General features: G+C 49.9%; 1 protein-coding gene across 7 annotated transcripts in view; it reads left to right on the forward strand.

The window, feature by feature from the left end:
• The window catches only part of znf516 (zinc finger protein 516), a 47,857-nt gene that overhangs the window by 17,520 nt on the left and 10,373 nt on the right, over window positions 1-19,964 (forward strand). For all 7 annotated transcript variants that reach the window (XM_035381731.1, XM_035381724.1, XM_035381751.1 and 4 more), the window contains 2 exons: window positions 9,774-11,878; window positions 17,788-19,122. In XM_035381731.1, the coding sequence (XP_035237622.1) occupies window positions 10,042-11,878; window positions 17,788-19,122 (3,172 nt within the window). In that variant the 5' untranslated portion in view covers window positions 9,774-10,041. The remainder of the gene's footprint in view (window positions 1-9,773; window positions 11,879-17,787; window positions 19,123-19,964) is intronic.

Consider the following 19,964-nt stretch of genomic DNA (forward strand, 5'->3'; position numbering starts at 1 on the left):
GCGGCTCAGTCTACCCACATATCCTACCTTTGCATTTTTAAGAATTTTCACTGCACTGCTTGCAGACCCTGATGGCTTGTTTGTATCCTATGGAACTTGCGATAGCCCATACTTGTGTTTGCCCACAGGAAATTTTAATGGGGGTTTAGTTTCCTAATTGCAACCCATGTGTCTCCTTTAAGCAAAGACAGGGGTTCTGGGATTGGCTGGGATTGTTTAAGCTGCTTATGAAAATTCTAATGTTTGACAGTTAAGCCTAGTTAGGTCAGGCTTCCATGTCAGGCTTCCGTGAGATGTGATGCACACGCACTCCTCCTCTTCCTTTGATAACCATCAGGCACTAGTTCCACTACAACTGCAAGATAATATAGCATGCACTGTTGGCTAGCAAGGAAGTCTCTGTTTACCGTTTGCAGTTAACATTTATTGTATTGTTTTCAATCCTATACACAGGGTTTCACCCTCCTGGCCGAGAGGTACTGTGTGCTTGTGTATAAGGTTGTGTGTATATGTGTGTAATTCATATACAGTATGCACTTGTGTAAGAGTGTATATGTGTGTGTTTATGTCTGTATGTATGTATGTATGTATGTATGCTTGTAAGTATGTAAGAGTACATCTATGTGTGTGGAATGGTGTGTGTGTGTGTGTGTGTGTGTGTGTGTGTGTGTGCCTGTGTGTGTGTGTGTGTGTGTGTGTGCCTGTGTGTGTGTGTGAGTGTTTTTGCAGGGGGGACTGGTTCAGAGCTGCTCGGTCCCCATGCTGGCCTCTCTGTTGTGGAAGTGGTTTTGGGTCAGTTTCTCATGGCCGTGCAGGCCTGGGGTGTTGGGGTCAGTTAGTGTGACATGAGCACTGTAGAGACGGCTTGTAAACAATCCTGTTAATCACACCACTGCCTTCGCTCTTTATCACTTCCAGAGCAGCAGGGGAAACCAGCCATATGTTTACACTCCGCAACATTTTATTTTCCAAATAATGTCTGCACTACCGAGTACTTTCTCCTGACGGAAGAATGTTATGAGGTCAGGTTCACACCTGTTCTGTGTGATGATTTGAGAGTCAGGCTGTTGTCAGAATGTACAGTGGAAGGTGATGGCAGTTATGAGTATCCTCTGCAACAGAGGCATTGGTTTGTTGTGTTTTTTCTGTGGCTTGCTTTATGCAGGTGGTGTTCTCTCACTGTTATTTGCTTTTGTCTTCCGGGGCATTTGGGTCCGAAGGCCCCTGGTTCTCCAGGAGGCGTCCGCTCGGAGGACACGCCCGTGACCTGTGGGACGCTGCGTTTTTAAAAAGGGCCCCGCCCATCGGTGCGTGCGGGAGATGCGTGGGAGCATGCAGGGGTTAACGAGCCGTGTGCGAGGGCCCCGCAGAGAGGGGCCCCGGGGTCACCCCCCCCCCCCCCCGACTGAGAGCCGAGCGCTTAGAGGGCAGAGCTGGTGGGCGTGCTGCGGAGAAACCAACAAAGCAGTCGGTTTTCTGGGAGGAGGGGGGTTGGCGGAGCAGTGGGCGGGGTCGTCCAGGCCTGCCTTTGAGAGGATTTAGGAACGCGCTAAGTGTGCGCCGCAAGGAGGGGGAGAAGGAGGACCCCCGCTTTTATTTTGTCACAAACGGAACCTGTTTTCGATCGTACCAGTCAACAAACACGCCAGTCAACATTTCCTGTCTGCCGCTGAAGCCTTTTATCTCAGCTGCGTGTAGGGTGGGAACTCTGCTTGCCTTTGTGCGTTTCACATGAAATCGTTTTAGCCGAAAGAAAAAAGTTAAGAAAAGAAAAAAATCTCAGATGTTTTTGTTTAAGCCATTGTCATTTAAAATAACCAGATTTCTTCCTTATAATTACTATTTCATGCGGTGTGAAAAAATCTTTAGTTGTCGCATTAGGTGCAATTAATTAAACTGAAACGGCTGCTATAGGGTGAGCCTTACTAATACTGGTTTTTGGTGAGGAGAAACTGGTCCATGACCAGTCAGTGTAAAGATTTTTGCCTCCTCTGTTGACAGCTTGTTGGGCACATTGATGATTCATGTATGCACGGAGTGTTGTGGATGTAGATGGTATAGACATGTTTATACCCATTCAATAACATGGGCTAAAATTTCAGTGCAATCGAAGTGCATCGAATGTCAAAGCCAAGTGAAGGGCATTTGACTTCCTCTCTTATTTATGTGCTGACTTGTGCAGGCACACTGGGATAGGCATGCTCTAGTCTATTCATTTTTATGCACTTTCACTTAACAAAATTATGAAGGGCTAGTTCAGTTATGGAAATATTTGCATGATTCTTGCATTTTTTGTTATGAGAAAAAGAAGTAGCAGCATTTGTGAAGTTAAAACCGGAGATCCTTGTGTCTGGAACAGCAGCTGTGAAGTTCCTTAAAGATCACTAAGTGCAGCCATGTGTTGCTCTCTGAGATTTTACGTGACAGTGTCAGCTCGTACCCCCGTCTGCAGTCCCACAGGGGGAGAATTTCTGTCTGGGGAACAAATGAAAGGGGCGAGGGGGAGCCCGCCTCCCTCCTCCCTGTTCAGGGCCGGGACGGGACCTTGCAGACCCCCCTCTTTTGTCTGGGTGGCCCAGACACAGGCGTGCCGGGGGTGGGGCGCGGTGCGACCCTAACTCCTCAACAATGGACACGGTGACACCCCCCCCACCCCCAACCCCTCTGTGGTTGTGAGGTGACCAGCTCTGACAGTCCTGGTTACGCCACGGGGCTTTGGTGGCATCGTGTTTAAAAGGGGCACCCTGACCAACCGAGCGGCGCCCACGCTCTGCCCCTCCGCTCAGCTGGCGCGGCATCGACGTCATTCCAGGGGGCTCGCTGTTGCAGAACAGCATTTTGGGAGAAGCCGGTGACTGAAGTGGCTTTTCCTTTGTCCCTCAGTCAGTCCTCTGAATTGATATGCAGCAGAGGTGTGGTTTAACTTTGCTTAATACTTTCATGTAGAATGAACCCTCTTTTCTCTTTTTCTCTCTTCCTCTCTTTCGTCATAGATTTATGCAAACAATGCAGCACATTAAAACTGGCGACAGCAGCAGCCCACTCTAAAAATATTGTGGTCTTGTGTGATGGAGCCTGGAGTATAAGTAGCGAGTGAAATTTAGGTCAGTGTTGAGGTTGGCCCTCGGAGAGAAATCTCGCTGAACAGAAGCACTGCTATTGTGCGTGGTCACTCCAACACAAGTCCACATCTCATTACAAAACGCAAAAATGTGATGTAGGCATGTAATTCATAGGATATGCATGGAATGTGGAATATTTATGTCAAATATATCATTCATGAAAATTTTGCCTTTGTTGTATTTTTGTTGTTGAAAATGTATTTTTGCGTGGTTGCCTTATAATTGCGATGTTATCTTTCGTGCTAGATCGACAGATACAAATCAAATGAACGCACATGGTCCAGATAGTGATGTCAAAATGGCAGAATGACTGTTTATGGAAATGTGCCCTCCCTCCCTCCTATATAGCCATCAATTTAATATTCATTCATCCTCATGAATTACTGTACAATACAGTTTGTCTCAGTGTGGCATTGGCTATCCCTGAAAATAAGTAGCATGCAGCCGAACCTTTAGGAAAATATACGCCGGTAGTGTAGTGCATTATTTTCCAGGCGCAAAATTTATGCCACAACGCTAACATATTTATCCGCGGGAGCAAAGAGGGATTTATGCTTTCGAGAAATCACTGACCTGTTCTTGCCCCCTCCTCGCACATTTTCTCCATTTGTGTTGCTCTGCCTTTTCCTTTGTGGAGAGACATACAGTAGTGGCCTTTGTCCGTTTCCTCGTTGGAGGGGGGGGTGGTGGTGGGGGGGGGGGGGGGCGATGGAAATGCAGTTGGCTCATAATGGATTATTGATCGGCTGGAGAATGGCCCAGGCTCCAGGGCCCGTCCCCGTTGGTACTGTCCTATTCAGGGGCTGAACGCATCGCTTCATCCAGCCCACGCGAGGAGACCGGCTCTCACGGCGCTCCTGCTCCTCCGGCCAGGGGGGGACGCTTCACTGAGAGAGCCATTGATGCTCCCCCCACACCAAACATATATATTTATTCTTTTTATTAAAAAAGGAATTTGTTTTCCTAATTCTTCCCAACCCACCCCCCCCCCCCCACCCCCCTCGCCTTGTTGTGCGCACATTTCCACTAGTATTTTTCAGGCTGGTGGTGGGTTCCCCACAAGGGCAGTCAAAATGATGTACAACTCTCCAGGCAGACAATGCAGTACATCATAGCGTGCTAAAAATACAGACTCCTCTGCGGCCGCGGTAAAGAATGTGCTCAGTGACTATCGCCAGATGTCTCAAGAATCTGCCTGGGCAAAAAAAAAAAAAAAAAAAAGAATCGACAACATTACTAGAGGTTCAGTATATTTGTATATGGTGGGAAGTAGTGTAGAATGCGGAGATTTTCGTATTTCAAAGAATTCGGCAAAATAGAAAAAAGAAAAACAAATTTTATGCAATGTATACTGGTGAAAATGGGTGCCTGAGTTCCCTGATTATGAAATCGGCAGAAGTCTTTTGCGTTTGTTTCCGCGATTGTAAATGTGTTTTTGTTTTCCCGAGGCCCAGCGGTAATAGCGCCATTGTTGCTCTGGTTTTCCTCTGCTCTCCGTAAACCAATTTGTCAACTTTGCCATGTGGTGCAGAAACCACCAGTGTTTCTTACTGACGTTAATCTCGTTACAGATTAATTTGCTGAGCATGTGACGGTCTGGTGGATGACAAGCGTAGCTCCAGATTCTGCCCCATTCAGCAGTGATGCACAAATAAATTAGATTATTATTTGCTTTGTTAAGGAGAAATGGTCATGTTCTACTATATTCAAAAAGAGGGGGCGGGGGACTAAGATAAACAGATTGAGAGAGAGGGATCAAATAAAGAGACAAGAAATATGAAGAAACAGCGGACGTGAAAGAGACAAAAGAAATAGTGAGAAAATGGTGAAATAAGAGAGGGGGGTGGGGGGTTAAGACACAGTTGATATTATAAACAGGCCACTGTTGATTGTTACTCAGTGAAGCCAGTGGGAGTAGGAACTGGGACCGACAGTAATAAGGCTTCAGCTTGTTTACTTTGCAAAGATTCAATCTCTGCACAGAGGCCCAGGGAATGCTTTCTGCCCCTAGCTGCCCCTGCTCCTCCTCCTGCTCTTACTTCCCATGGTCCCGCTCACTCCTCTCTCCCTGCTCACTCTTCTGTCCTACTGACTCCTCTGATCCTGCTCACTCCTCTCTCCCTGCTCACTCCTCTGTCCTACTGACTCCTCTGATCCTGCTCACTCCCTTGACCTGCTCACTCCTCTCTCCCTGCTCACTCCTCTGTCCTACTGACTCCTCTGATCCTGCTCACTCCTTTCTCTCTGCTCTCCCTGCTCACTCTTCTGTCCTACTGACTCCTCTGTTCCTGCTCACTTCTCTCTCCCTGCTCACTCCCTTGACCTGCTCACTTCTCTCTCCCTGCTCTCCCTGCTCACTCCTCTGTCCTACTGACTCCTCTGTGCCTGCTCTCCCTGCTCACTCCTCTGTCTTACTGACTCCTCTGGTCCTACTCGCTCCTCTTTCCCTGCTCTTTCCCTGCTCACTCCTCTTTCCCTGCTCTTTCCCTGTTCACTCCTCTTTCCCTGTTCTTTCCCTGCTCACTCCTCTGTCCCTGCTCCTCTCACCTGATCACTTCCCTGTACCTGCTCCTCTGTGGTTCTCACTCCTCTGCCCTGGTCACTTGCCTGTACCTGCTCACTCCCCTTTACCTTATCCTGCCTGTGGACCTGTTCCTGCGCATTTGACTTGTTTTCCTATTTGCCCTATTACCAGCAGTGTCATTGCCTTTAGTATCCAGTATTTGCTGACTGTCATAAGGGTACATTTATTTATTTATTTTGGGTGGGTGGGGGGGAGTGTTTGAAAAGAGAGGCTAGAAAGAGGCCCCACACGTGTAATGTTGTGCAGGTTTAAACTTAAGCAGCTTTGGAAACATGTGGCTCTATACAATCCCACCCTGGGGAGAACGGGGGCTCTCTCTCTCTGGCTCACTTTCTCTCTCTCTCTCTCTATCTCGCTCCATCTCTCTATCTCTCTCTCTTTTTTCTCTCTCATTTCTCTCTCCCTCTCTCTCTCTATCATCTCTCTCTATCTCTCTTTCTCTCTCTCTATCCCTCTCTCTGTCCCTTCCCATCTCTCTCTCTCTCTCTCTCTCTTTCTCTCTCTCTCTCTCTCTCTCTATCCCTCTCTCTGTCCCTTCCCATCTCTCTCTCTCTCTCTCTCTCTTTCTCTCTCTTCCTGCCTCTTTTGGCCTCTGTGAGCGTTCCCCACCCCCACACATGCACGCCGCTGCAGAAAAGGAAAAAGGCCCCCAGGCATTGTGCAACATGTAGCGGAGGGGGGGGCTGTGTGTGTGTGGGGGGGGGCGGGGGTAGCGGGCGGCGCTGCAGCCCCATTGAGTGGAAGGGTCAGCCTGACGCTATGAATGGCCGCGCAGAGGAGGGCTGAGTCGATGGCACGGGACCCAAATTCAGCATGTGGGACGGGCGCGAGGTGGGCGCTGTGATGCCCCCTTGGCGGCGGGTCCCGGCCCGTTTCTCCCGCGCCCTTTCTGTTTTCAGATGGTCATCACATTCTTGGCCCCGCGGCCGAACAATGGCCCATTTTCAGCCGGCCCCGTGGGGCTCGCCCCAAATGCTGATTTTAGGGGAGGTCGTCTGTAGACCTGGCAGAGTAAGCATTGTCCCGCTTACTTTTTAGTTTTTCTTTGTTTTGTCTGCTTCACACCAGGAAGTGATTTTGGGTAGAATCTAGACACCATCACTTTTTTCCTTGAACTTTTATTTGAACTTTTAAACTTGAACCCAAATGCATTTCTGATCGATTTCTGTCAGTCAGCTTTGGGGACTGTCGCCGTCGTGGTTTTATGGCTTTTCTATCCTTTTGGGGAGCATGGGAGTTTAATCAGGACAGAGGTTTATGTACTGCACTGTTGATCAAAACATCCTGGGCCAGGGTCACATAAAGAGCACCATTCGGGCCGGAAGTGAAAAAAAAAAAACACATGCGCACACGCAGACACAGACACACACACACACACACACACGGACAGTTATGTCAGTAACTCTTGGCTGCAGTGTGGCTGCAGTGTGGCATTTCCATCCTGGGGCTTATTCTTTCTGAGAGATGCAATGCTGGGACCCATGCTCTTTCACAGTTCTCTCACAAATGCAGCTCTGTGTTGGGGTCCATACTGTCTGACAGGTGGAGCTCTATGCTGGGGTGTATTCTCTTTGAGAGGTGCAGCTCTGTGCTGGGGCCCACATTTTCTGTGAGACACAGCCCCATGCTGGGACACATACCCTCTCTATTCTGGGGCCTATTCTGTGTGAGACCTTGTCTCTGGGCTGGGGCCCACACATTCTGAAAGGAGCAGCTCCATGCTGGGGCACATATTTCCTAGCAGGTAAAGCTCTATTCTGGGGCCTATTCTCCGTGAGACCCTGTCTCTGTGCTGGGGCCCACACATTCTGAAAGGACCGCTGGGGCTCATCCTCCTTTAGTGGCAGCTTCATGCCAGAGCTTATCCAGACACGCATTTCATGAGTGATGTCATGAGTGATATATGCATACTGCAGATTCAATTTTGTGGCAAAGGCCTCAGATGATACCTAGATGATACCTAGATCTTTATCCGTTCAGTAAATGTAGCAAACTGTTTTATTGTCAGTCGGAACACACTAACATAGACTCCGGTGAGGAGGGTAATCCGTCTCTGTGAAGATGAGAGAAGAATCAGTCTTGATCTATCATGTTAGACCCCAAAATCTCTATGGTTATTTTACCAGAGATGGTGTGATGATGTTTTATTTACATTGCTTGGAGCAATCCTATCAATATTCTGAGAGATTTAATAAAGGAGGCGAACGCACAGCAAGTGAAAGATTTGTCTCGCCATCGCGTGTGCGAGTGTGCTTTTACCTTAAACAGTACAGCTTTTACGTATCAAACCATAAACAGGGAAGCGAGCATCGCAGACAAAGGAATCGGTTGAGTTCCTCTGTTTGCAGACTCTGTGGAAATTTCAAGCGGCAACGACAACGGTAAAGGACGTCGCGGCAGTCGTTTGAAACGCTCGATGTCTGCTCTTGAAGATTAGTGTCGTCTTATTGCCTGTAGGGCAAGCGGCGGAAAGGCGCGTTTAAGATATTGATTTTTATATTGCGTTTGCCCTTGAACAATCATCTTCGTATCAGCCGAGAGCGAGCTTCCACGCTGTGACAGAATTTAATGATACAGTAGACCTTCTAATGGGTTTTGAACACTCTTTCAAAATGTTGGAGTTCTTTATTGCATTAGAAGGGATATCGATGGGTACGCAGCGAGGGGAAGGGCGGCCCATCGCGTTCGGTCATAACCGACTTGCCGCACGTGAGAACACTTAAACAGGGTCATTTAGACTGTTTCATTCGGGTGCCTGCAATGGAAAGTGCTTCATATCTGATGGTCATTTCACGTTCAGTCCTTTCTCGACGGCACAGTAGTTGGAATGTTTGACCTACCCGACAACGAACGGTCTGAAGTGAGGTGTTTTGTGTTTTTTTTTTGTGCTTATGCATCATGTACTTTTGTTTTGCGATGCCCACATTTGTAACCCACTCCAGCCCGTGATAGATGGGAATTCGTGATTAGGGGAAAGGGATCAGATTTGTGTCTCCTGTCCTCAAAATGCTGATGGAAAAAAACAAAGCAAATGAGCCACTTCCTGTTATGAGTCGGAGTCCAAGTGAGCAGCCTTAGCATTATACCAAGGTCTTCGCGACGCGAACTGCTGTTCTGCAGTAACTCTGAGCTGTCTGTGTGTAGATTTAAGTATATGTACTTTGAAGTATATGTACTTTACATCTTCATTTTATGTCACTGGTGTCTGGATTTTAGTTATGCACGGTACTAAGTTGGCTTAAGAAGTTTGACACAGTTCCATCATGGAAAAAATAAAAGTTATTTGAATTTGAATTGCGCTTGGCTATCAATGAATACAAAGAAGAAGAAAAATGAATACCAGCGTTTTTATCTGCCGGAGCTCAGATCTTTCTGTGCCACTTTTCTAACGTTCCATTGGAAGAAGTGGCTTTCTGTGAACAAACGGTCATTCTGTGTGCACGTGTACCCACAAACCCTCCCCGCACCCCCACACATAAAGACAGGCCCAATGAAGCCCAGAGCCATCTGCGTAACAGAGTACGTCATTGAGAGGCAGTTTGGATGGGGCTGTAATCAGAGGCAGTGGAGTTCCAGAGGAGAGACGCGTCTGTGGACAGTAGGGGTGTATCTGAGCCTAAATACCATATGCAGAAATGCACAGTTAAGGCATTGTACGCAGAGGTCTTTTCTTCACGGTTAACCAATGATGTTCGGAAGAGGAGAGGGAAAAAATTTTAAAAGCTGTAAACGGAACCCGAAACAGCAGTAATTTGTTGCGTGCAATAAAACCGCTTTTTAATGCGTTTCCCAACACACTGACAGATGCGTTCACAGTGCAAGACAAACAGATAACAGCCCCCCCCTCCCCTCCCGTGGACAGTTCATCTGCATCATTCTACTTACTGTTCAACACCCCCCGCCCCTCTGTAACGTTGCTCAGCACTCTCCCCCGTTCCACATGCAGACTCAGGTGCAGATGCTTTTCTGGGTTAGACAGATACAGATACAGGTAGTGTTTTCTCTGCACACCGCGAGCGTACACGTCGCTAATGCTTTTTTTCCCCTCTCCCATTTTATTCCCACAGGTCTGAGGAGTGACATTTCAGGTGATATTGGAGAGGAACTCCAGAGCGCCCCCTAACTGAGAGCCATAACAGAGCGTCGGAGAAAGCCTGGCGTTATTCAGTCAAAATCTGCACGATTCATGTTGTAACTGTTTGACATTGTTTAGCCGAATTAAACAGAGGAGGAATCCGCGGACCATGCACCGCTGAGAAGAGGAGAGGCCCCGTGGCCCTTTTGCGTGGTGGTGGAAGCGTCGTCACGGAGACCCCGGCGGACGGCGCGGCTCCGATGGAGCGCCAGGAGGGGTCCGAGGACGGGAGCAAGGCGAGCCGCAGCGACGGCGAGGAGGAGAAGTCGCCCAGCTACAGCTGCGGGATCTGCGGCAAGGGCTTCCCCTTCCAGAGCTCGCTCTCGCAGCACATGCGCAAGCACACGGGCGCCCGGCCCTACAAGTGCCCCTACTGCCACCACAGGGCCTCCCAGAAGGGCAACCTCAAGGTTCACATCCGCAGCCACAAGATCGCCACCCTGAGCCACGGCTACAAGGAGGAGGAGGAGGAGGTGGAGGCGGGGCTCGCCGAGCTGGGGGAGGGGCAGGTGGGGGAGGGGCTGGACGGCGGCTGCACCAGCCCGACCAAGAGCGCGTCCGCCTGCAACGGGGCGGCCGGAGGGGGCGGGGCCAGGGAGGACCGGGCCAAGACCCTGATGAGGAGCGTCAAGAGGGGGAAGGGCGAGGCCGGCGCGTCGGCGTTCCGCTGCTCCGTCTGCGGGAGGAGCATGGGGAGCCGGGCGGAGCTGGAGCAGCACGCGCAGGCCTGCCGGCGGCCGTACCGCTGCCGCCTGTGCGGCTACGAGACCCAGAGGGAGGACCAGCTCCTCAGCCACGTGGAGAAGGCCCACATCACCGTGGACGGCTCGGCGGCCGAGGGCGAGGTCGGGCCGGACGAGGGCGGGGAGGGGGAGGGCGAGGGCGAGGTCGAGGGGGAAGGCGAGGGCGAAGGTGCTGAGGGCGAGTTCCCCTGCGAGGTGTGCGGCCAGCTCTTCACCCAGGCCTGGTTCCTGAAGGCGCACATGAAGAAGCACCTGGGCACCTTCGAGCACGGCTGCCGCGTGTGCGGGCGCCGCTTCCGCGAGGCCTGGTTCCTCAAGAACCACATGAAGACCCACGGGGCCCGGGCCGGGGGGCGGGCGACCCGGCAGCGGCCCGACCCGGAGCACGCCGCCACCATCAACGACGTGGCCCAGGACGAGGCGCCCGGAGCGGGCGTGGCCTGCCTCTACCAGCTCTGCTCCAGGTGCGGGAACCTCTTCCACGACCGGGAGAACCTGAGGGCCCACGAAAGGGTCCACAGCCAGACCCACCCCCCCGCGCCGGGCGCCAGGCAACAGGGCCGCGGGAAGCACGGCGGCAACGACGACGACTCGGACGCACCCGCCACCAAGAGGCGCTTCATGGAGCATCTGGGCCTCGTGCCCGTGGGGCTCAAAGGCCCCTCGGCCCAGAGGACGCTGGGAAGGCGCATCCCGGAGCTGGACCCGGTGTGCAGCTACCAGGCCTGGCAGCTGGCCACCCGGGGCAGGGTGGTGGAGGCGGCGGAGAACGGGCGGGGCCTGGGCTGGGACGAGGCGCTGGCGGACGCCGACGTGGCGTACGACCGGGACAGGGGCGAGTACGTCCTGGTGGGGCAGGAGAAGCGCCGGCGGGAGGCGGAGCCGCACGGCGCGGGTGGGAAGAGGCGGGGCAGCGCGGGCCACACCCCCCAGATCGGCGGTCACCGGGGCGGCGAGAGGCTCGGCCACGCCTCCTCCTCGGGCGACGTCAGCCCCGACAGCCTGAGCGACTCGGAGTACCGCCCCCCGTCCCGCCAGGGCCGCCGCTCCTCCCGCAGCAAGTCCGCCGAGTGCTTCGAGTGCGGCAAGACCTTCCGCTCCCACCAGCAGATGGCGCTGCACCTGCGCGTGCACCGCAGGGAGGGGCGGGGCGCCGGCGAGGGCGGGGCCGGGGGCGCGGCCCGCTGGGGTTCGGTCAGCGAGGCGGAGTCCGGATCTGCCAGCCCGGGCTCGCCCCCATCCTCTGCCCAGGGAGAGGACGGGACAGGGGAGAGAGGCCAGCTCACCTCCACTGGTAAGAGAGAGGGGACACCATGCTCACACAATACAGGCAGCATTACTACATAATGTTGCACAGAAATGTAAAGTTAAATAGAGGAGAGCGACTCGGTATGATGACAAATACACATTTATTTGGAGTTCATTTTGGCATCCCCACAGTGTTTTGCCGAAACCTCTTAATGACAGAGCGAAATATGAGCAATGGGTAGCACTCAAAACATATCAAATTGCATTTTTCCAGTGCAGTAAATGGACTACAATTAGTGTATATTAAATGGGTCGATCTCTTGTTTTTGACTACATCTGTATCACCCCATTAAGCGCCTTTTTTGGCTTCCCTTCTCCCTGCAGAGAAATGTATCAGTTGCATTCAAGCTACTTATTATTGCCACAAAATATTTTGTTTTACTCATTTATATGGGGTAGTAACAGATGAATAGCTTCCCTGTGGTGTAAATGATCCACTTGTTATATCCTCATTTGTGGTGGCCATCTATGTGGAAATTCAACTACAGTTAAATATAACTACATACAGTTTTTTATTTTACGTTCTCAATGATCATTTTAAGTGGAATGACATTGCTTAGTTATTTTTTATGCATAGCGTATTTTAAATGATTATTTATCTCAGTTAGTAGCCACACTAAAATGAATACTTATTCATCCTACACTGAACCTTTTTTTAAGACACATTTGCATACCTCTCTAAAGCATTTGCGTTTTGCTTAGTCGGCGCCAAGCAAATATCAAAATACCTGCCTGAACTGCGCCGATGCAGTGGACGTGGATGGCTTCGTTGGTGAATTATCAAGGGGTATTTTCCCCCCACAGCGAACATCCACAGCGCTGTAAGCCGCAGAACTGAATTAAAAATATATGACGTGTGTATTAAGGAGGCCGTAAACATGCCGTCGGTGGAGGCAAGGAGGTCGGTAAGCCGAGCTTAATTGAAGAACAGGAAATACAGCACCTTTGTTCTGCAGTCCCCTGCAATAGGATTAGAATAGCAAAAGACGGCGCACGCTGTGGGCATTTTCAACCCAGGCTGCTCCGGACAATGTAAGCTCTCTCTCTAATGGAAGGATAAAAACACTCTGTGCTATCAGTTTATAAAGAGGGCCAAGCTGCATTATCTGTGACAGTCAGCAACCGTATTGACATTCGGCACGAAAGACACGGCGTAGCCATTTGTTTTTAACCCAGAGGCGAGTGTGCCTGTTCACGCAGTTGCCAAAACCACAGAACGTGATCGTTAACACCGACGAGCCCCGTTTTGAGACACTGAGAGGTTTTTAACATGCGTAATTCCACCTCCATAACAGATAGCGTGTATTGGCTTTTGGCTGATTTCGGCCCTTGAAACTGACATGTTTGTGAAAGACAGAGCCGCCTAGTGGTGAGAACTGGAGGTACATCGTGCTTGTTCAGATGAACCCACTTCTTCCCAAAGCAGTAATACAGCCAGTTAAATATACTTACATATAGAAGGCAGTTTTTTAAATTGTTTTTTATGGCTTCATCCAGAAACATGTATAAAAACCATAAAGAAAGTAAGTACCTTCTATATGTAAGTAAGGCTTGTCACAAAGACAGTGACAAGTTGGTCATGTTAACCATTCCCAATCTTCCCTGCAGTTAAGCTTGCCAAGGATTTTCAATAATTCATGCGTCTCTGTGAGGCCAACAGGAGATTTTTGACTTAAATTATAAATGATTTTAAACTGTCGGATTACTGGCATCTTGTTGCTTTGGTTTTTATACATCTAACATTTGCTTTGACAAGGCATACATACACCACGGACCGTATGTTTTAATTTCATCACCTCTTAGTCTACAATTACAAATTTAAATAAACCTCAGTGTTCTTTTGTAGTAGTGTAAATGTCAAAAATAGGACCAGCTGTCTTCAGACTGCTTTTGAATGTTATTTCAGAACTTCCTGTCTCAGGAACTCACACCCCCCCCCACCCCCCAGACCAGTTGCCTTATTTGGGTAAGCTTTCATCCACGAGGGTGAATTGAGAATGCAAGGCAGAACAAAGGAAATCAGTGAACCTAAAGCACAGAGGCAGAAAAAGATAACTCTTCTGTTGCCGAGGTAAATTTTTTTTCACTTAGCAGCTGATCCTGGAACAGTAATAACTTTTACACTCTGTAATTGGGGTCAGGACTTAAGGGCTACGGACAAGCTGACCTTAGATCAGTTCTCATGGGCAGAAAGCGCCCGCACCCTGAAGCACAGGTCATATTGAGCGAGCCGCTTTTAAATATGCGAGGCTGTGCTGCAGCCATCAACCATGCTGAGAAGGGATTAATTGTACCGGCTGCTAAACGTGGTGATACATAGTGAGTTATCCAATTATCAGTCATGTACTTCCAGCATCATGTCTTCTCTTGAATCCACTTCTATATGTAGTACTTTGCCAAGAATGTCCCATTGGGAGGAGCAGGGGTAGCCTGATTGACTGATTCATCTAAAATAAATCAATCACTTTGGCAGCAAAACCTCATGTTCTGGGTGAATTGCCTGGAGCGGCATTTGGCTGCAGTTACAGTATCCACTGTATATTTCCAGCATCTGTTATACAGTGCACCTAATGCACCGCCTAATGCATTAATACTCTGCACACAGTCAACACTGCGGCCTGTCAATACTGGAGCCCCTTCTGTCTCAGTGACGTCAGCTTTCCCAAAATTCAATTCATCCAGCCGCGACACATGACAACCTGAAAGGCCGCTTATGCAGTCTGCTTTTAGTTTCCTCCGTGTTTAGCCCGTTGCCAAGGTGAGAACTCAATGGGAAATAGCAGTTAGCGCCGGGAGAGAGAATCCTCTCCTCATCTAACATAACCACCCCCCACCCCCCATCCGCCCCCCCCCCGCACCCCTCCCCACCCGCCAACCGGTGAAATTTCTTCCAGCGCACCCGCAGCATTAGTCCTGCTGCAGCCGTACAATGGGCCCGTGAATTAAAAACAGATGGCCGTCTCCTTGTCTAATTGAAAAATTGAATGGAGTGGTGTCCCATCTGCTCCGGCGGCGGGGCTGGAGGGGAAGGGCCGGCCCGGCGCGCATGCAGAGGCGCGCGTTGTGTAAACAGCCCCCGCTCCTGGAGGGGCCGCAGGAAGCCGGCGGCCTGGCTTTCCCAGGCCCCCTGTCCCCCCCACCCGCCGATTAGCGCTGCGCATTCCTGCGGCGCTGCGGTGGCTGTCGCCGGCGGTGGCCGCGCCGATATCGACGTGTGGCGCCACCGTGTGGCGCGCCCCTGCGCTGCCTCTCATATGCCCCCCCCCCCCCCCCCCCCCCAGCAACATATTTTGTTTCTTGTTAAACAGCTCAGTTTCCTTCAAGCTGGTGTTATTATTTTTTTTTTACTATTTTAATCTCTAATTAAGTGTTTTTGGTAGTGTTCATACATAATTGTAGCATAAACGTTAATTGTACACTGTACTTATGTACTGTACTAATGCTGTGTTCCTATCATTAAGAATCCCAACATTTTGACTGTTTCCATGAACCACTGTGAAGACATCTGCTTCAGATTGAGAGAAGACTGTAAAAATAGTATGAAAAGAGAAACTGTAGTAATTATTTTAAGCAGTCTAAAACACTGAGCTATTTTAGTTACTGTACATGGTACATTCTGCATTCCTCCAAGGTGTTTAATCATCTTCAAGAGAGGCACATTTAGATTCGATTTTATGCAGTTTGGCCAGGACGGCCTTGATAATATTTTAACATTTTAATAATTCAGTATGTAAATTTAATGATGTAGTAAGTGAATTTCCACAAGAAGCTACTTGCTGAAACTATGGAAAATTCTTTTTGAATTCTTATTCATGAGTTTTTGAGCTAAAAACATGCACACACATTTCCTGGAAGCCCATAACATATTATTTAACGTTCTCTGCACATAAGAGAATGCTGGTTTACAACATATTTTATGCTGTGCTGCCATCTGGTGGGCATACACATTCAATACCTTTTTCACAAAATCAAATTTTTAGCTCTCACAGGACCTGCCCATGGTTGCAGTTTGTGGTCTCTTTTACAAATGGAGTCCTTATTCAGATCCTGGCACCTTGTGCTAAACTAACAGCCACTTTTATAGTTTCATAAATGTCTTAAAATGTGGGGTATAGTTTAGGATTCAGGATTATTTGGGATATATCCCATTATACTCTTCAAATTTAATTTGTTTTAATATTACATGATATTTTAAAATAAAAGAAAAAACAAGAAACGTAACTTTCTTATTGTTCTTTTTTAATTGTTCCCATAGGCAATTTTAGCCTGTGCGAACAGGGGGGCGACATTTTGACGTGAGTAAAAAAATGCAAAATGGCATCTATTTACAGTAATGCCAGTTTTGAGCATTATGGCAATAAGACATCCGTGTGACAACTCAAAATATGGCCCAGTAGATCACAAAGTAAACAAAAATATACTCGGCACATGAATGAAACAGTGCACTTGTTTCAACAGCACCACAAGCTGAACAATATTCAAGTATTGTGATAGAATAACAAGTATCACAGGCGAACGGCAATCCCCAATTGAACTGTACATCCCATTTCTTATCCACAGATGCAATTTCCACAGTATGGAATTTTCAAGAACAAAAGGCGTGTTTACTAAATAAACCCTCACCCAGCCTACTTCCAGTTTTCACACTTGGAAATTATGTGGTGCTTTCACTTTTAGAAAAAGTAAATGAAATAGTGAACTCAACTTATAACAGCCCATCATAAACTGAAAATGCCCTTGAAAATCACTTTGTCTGTTGACTCATTTGAAGGGCACCTGACTAGCCTTGCAATCTCCTGCTAATTAGCTCCCGGGGTCTGATGCTCTCGATAGAAAGTGTAGCCAGTCCATTCTGTCTCTCCTGCCAGGTAGTTCTTGATTAATTTAAATTTAGAAAATGAGCGCTCCACTGTTGCAACTTTGACAAGCAATGTCACAAACAAAAGCAGTGCAGTAAGTTACCTGCCTTATTGAAGGCAGATGTTAATGTTTGGTGTTCAGGTTGGTGTGCTTTTAAAATATTCAGTTATTCAGTTTTGGAAACTTGGTTACTTTTTTCTTCTGGTCTGTTTTCCAAAATTGAGATACATCTTTGTGTTTATTTGGCATTTTCTGATTAGCTTCATTGTAGCTAGGAGTAAGATGACTCCGATTGCTATTTTCCTTGCTAGCTAGCTAGCTAGCTGTTGTTCGAGTTTCACTGCTGAGACTAGCTAACAGTTATATCCATCCACATCGTCACGTTTGAAAATAGATATTGGACAACAACATACACAGGCAGAAATCTTTGCATATCCGAAAAGACGCTACTAATGTCAAAGAAAGTGGCAGTGATGATTTAATACATAATGTATACAATGCATTCTCTACATAAGTCAAAGAAAAAGAGAGATGATTTAATTAATAGTGTTTGTAGTTTGCGGGGGGGGGGTTAAGTAAAGTTTGGTAAAGTAAACAAAATAAACAAGTTTAAACAAGTAAACATGTATTTTTGTTTACTTTTCCAACGTTGGAGGAGACACAATTCACCCCCCCTCCTAACTTTGTGGACGTAATGTTAGTCATTGTACTGGTACCAATGCTAATTTGATTGCAATTGTTGAATTGTTTTTTTCCAGAAGAACTCTTTAGAAATAGTTAAACCAATTAAAATCCATTTATTATGACGACAAACACAAAGTCAACTGGGATCAACAATATTTAGATTTATCTATCCTTTTGCTAATTAATTATTTAAAATGTTTTAGCGTGCTTTTTTGTTCAAAAATTAGAGCTGGCCTATTTGGGGTGGCAAATGCTACCCCTGCCACCCTGGTAAATTGGCCTATGGCTGTTCTTGTGTAATACATGTTCCAGAGTGATATCCTGACAGCTGAGTTTTTGTGTCTCCTGCAGATGAAAAGCCATACGTTTGCAACCTCTGTGACTTTGCGACAGCTGACTCCGCCTTCTTCGCGTCACACATTCAAAGCCACCAGGAGGACGCGCGGAACACCCCCGCTCCAGGCTCTAAAGCGCACGTGGCAAATTCGACAGGAAACGACGCAGAGAGAGGAAGCCATAGCACTTACTCAAAACTGAGGAAAGCCCTCCTTCAGCAGCCGATTCGCCATTCTGCCCTCTGCTCCCGCCCCGAGGAGATCCCGTGGACCAATCAGAACTTGCCAGACGACCAAACGCCCGAGAGCCACTCCCCAAATGGGTCTCGCCCAGCTCCCCTGAATCTGTCTGTCCAATCAGAAGGCTGGAGAAACGGGCCCTCCTCGCTGCTGAAGGACGGGCTGGTCAGACACCGGTGCTCGTACTGCTCGTACGTCACGTACTACCCCGAGGTGCTGTGGATGCACCAGACCGTGTCCCACAAGGTCAACAGCAGCGCCCTGGCGCCCAAATGGGCCGTGAGGACCAGCCTGAAGGCCCCTAAGGAGGGCCTGGCTTTCCCCAGACGCACGGGGCCCCCGCCGGTACTGGGGGGGAAGGACTGCCCCGCCCTCCCCTCCACCCTGACCCCCCGCACACGCCCGCCAGCGCCCGGCATCGCCAGGCGGGACAAGGCCGGCGCGACCGGCTGCAGTCAGCCCGGCACCTCCCAGGCCAGGGCCCCGCCCCCGGCCGTAAGACCGGCCCCCGGCCCCAGCCCCGCCCCCAGCCCGACGGCCGTCAGGAACCACAGAGCCCCCAAGCGCAAGGCAGAGGAGTCCCCGCAGAGCCGGCCGCGGGTGGAGATCTACGCCAAGGTGCCGTCGGCCGGGGCCTTGGAGAAGAGCGCGGGGGTGCCTCAGAGGCCTCCCCCCGGCTCCAAAACGGGGGGCCAGCCGGGGGACAGGTACCTGCTGCCCCAGGAGGGCCTGGGCTTCATGCTGTCCACCAAACACGGCCTGTCGGAGCACGTTAGGGGACGGGCGTCCCCCCTGCCCCAGCTGCCCCCGCACCTCTCCCAGGGCAGGACTAAGACCCGCAGCCCGCAGGCGCCGCTGCCGGCCCGACAGGCGGCCGCCGACCCCTGGGCGGCGGAGGGCATCGTTGGGAGCGGGTACGGGTCCTCCCAGTCGCTCTGGAGCCCCGTCCCAGCCCCCCGGGCCCAGCACGCCGAGCCCAAGCAGGAGCCCACGGGCGAGGCCCCCGACACTCCCTCCGACATCCTCAGCTTCCTGAAGAACTGCAACTCCCATGACCTCGCTACCCTCTACCACCGCTGGGGCTCCACCAATCCCCTGCTGGATCACACGGGTAAGGGCCGCTGCCTGCCGTGATTTCACGCAGGGTACTGAATTCATGTGTGTGTGTGTGTGTGTGTGTGTGTGTGTGTGTGTGTGTGTGTGTGTATGTGGTGGGCAGGATATACTGCAAGTCATATGCTGCTGGATTGTATAGGATTTTGAGTCTGAAGTGCCCTTCTGTTCATGTGGATTGAAAGAGCCCCCTGCCAAACCCAGAGGCCTGCGCATTCCAGCATTTCACCAAATTCTAGCTGGTACAAAAGAGCTGTGTGTCAGTTAATGCTGTGTTCACGTCAACAACTTCTCATTTTTCAGCAAGCCTTTATGTGTGTGTGTGTGTGTGTGTGTGTTTGTGTGTGAGTTTTTTATTTTTCTTCCCAGGGAATTCATCTGGAAAATCCTGTTTTTTTGTGCAAATGCTTTATCACTTTCTAAATTACAAACCGCCGCTCCCCTGGTGTTTTTGCGCGTTCGGCGCGTTGGTACAGCACGCGCGATAGAACGACGCCGTTGCCAAAAAGATGCGTAGCGAGATTCCCGCGGAGGCCGCCCGTCCGCGGCCCGCAGCCGCGAGCGAGCTCGCTCCCAAAGTGAGAGGATTTATGCGGTGTCAGGGGAGATGCACAGGTTTGCCCGTCTCCCTTTATTATTCCCTGACAGCTACCTGCTGTTGCTCATGATTGGCTGTGTGACAGGTGACACCGAGGTTGCATATCTCCTGGCGCTGGCTGGGCTGATTCATGGCTACGCCAGCAGGACTGATGCTCTGCAGCCTCGCGGGCGCGGACCTGGGCGCGGTCAGGAGACGCAGCCCGTGCTTCCGGCACCAGGCCAGGCTAGTCGAAAGACACA

The sequence above is a fragment of the Anguilla anguilla genome, chromosome 1, assembly GCF_013347855.1.
Source record: "Anguilla anguilla isolate fAngAng1 chromosome 1, fAngAng1.pri, whole genome shotgun sequence".
Taxonomy (NCBI): Eukaryota; Metazoa; Chordata; class Actinopteri; order Anguilliformes; family Anguillidae; genus Anguilla; species Anguilla anguilla.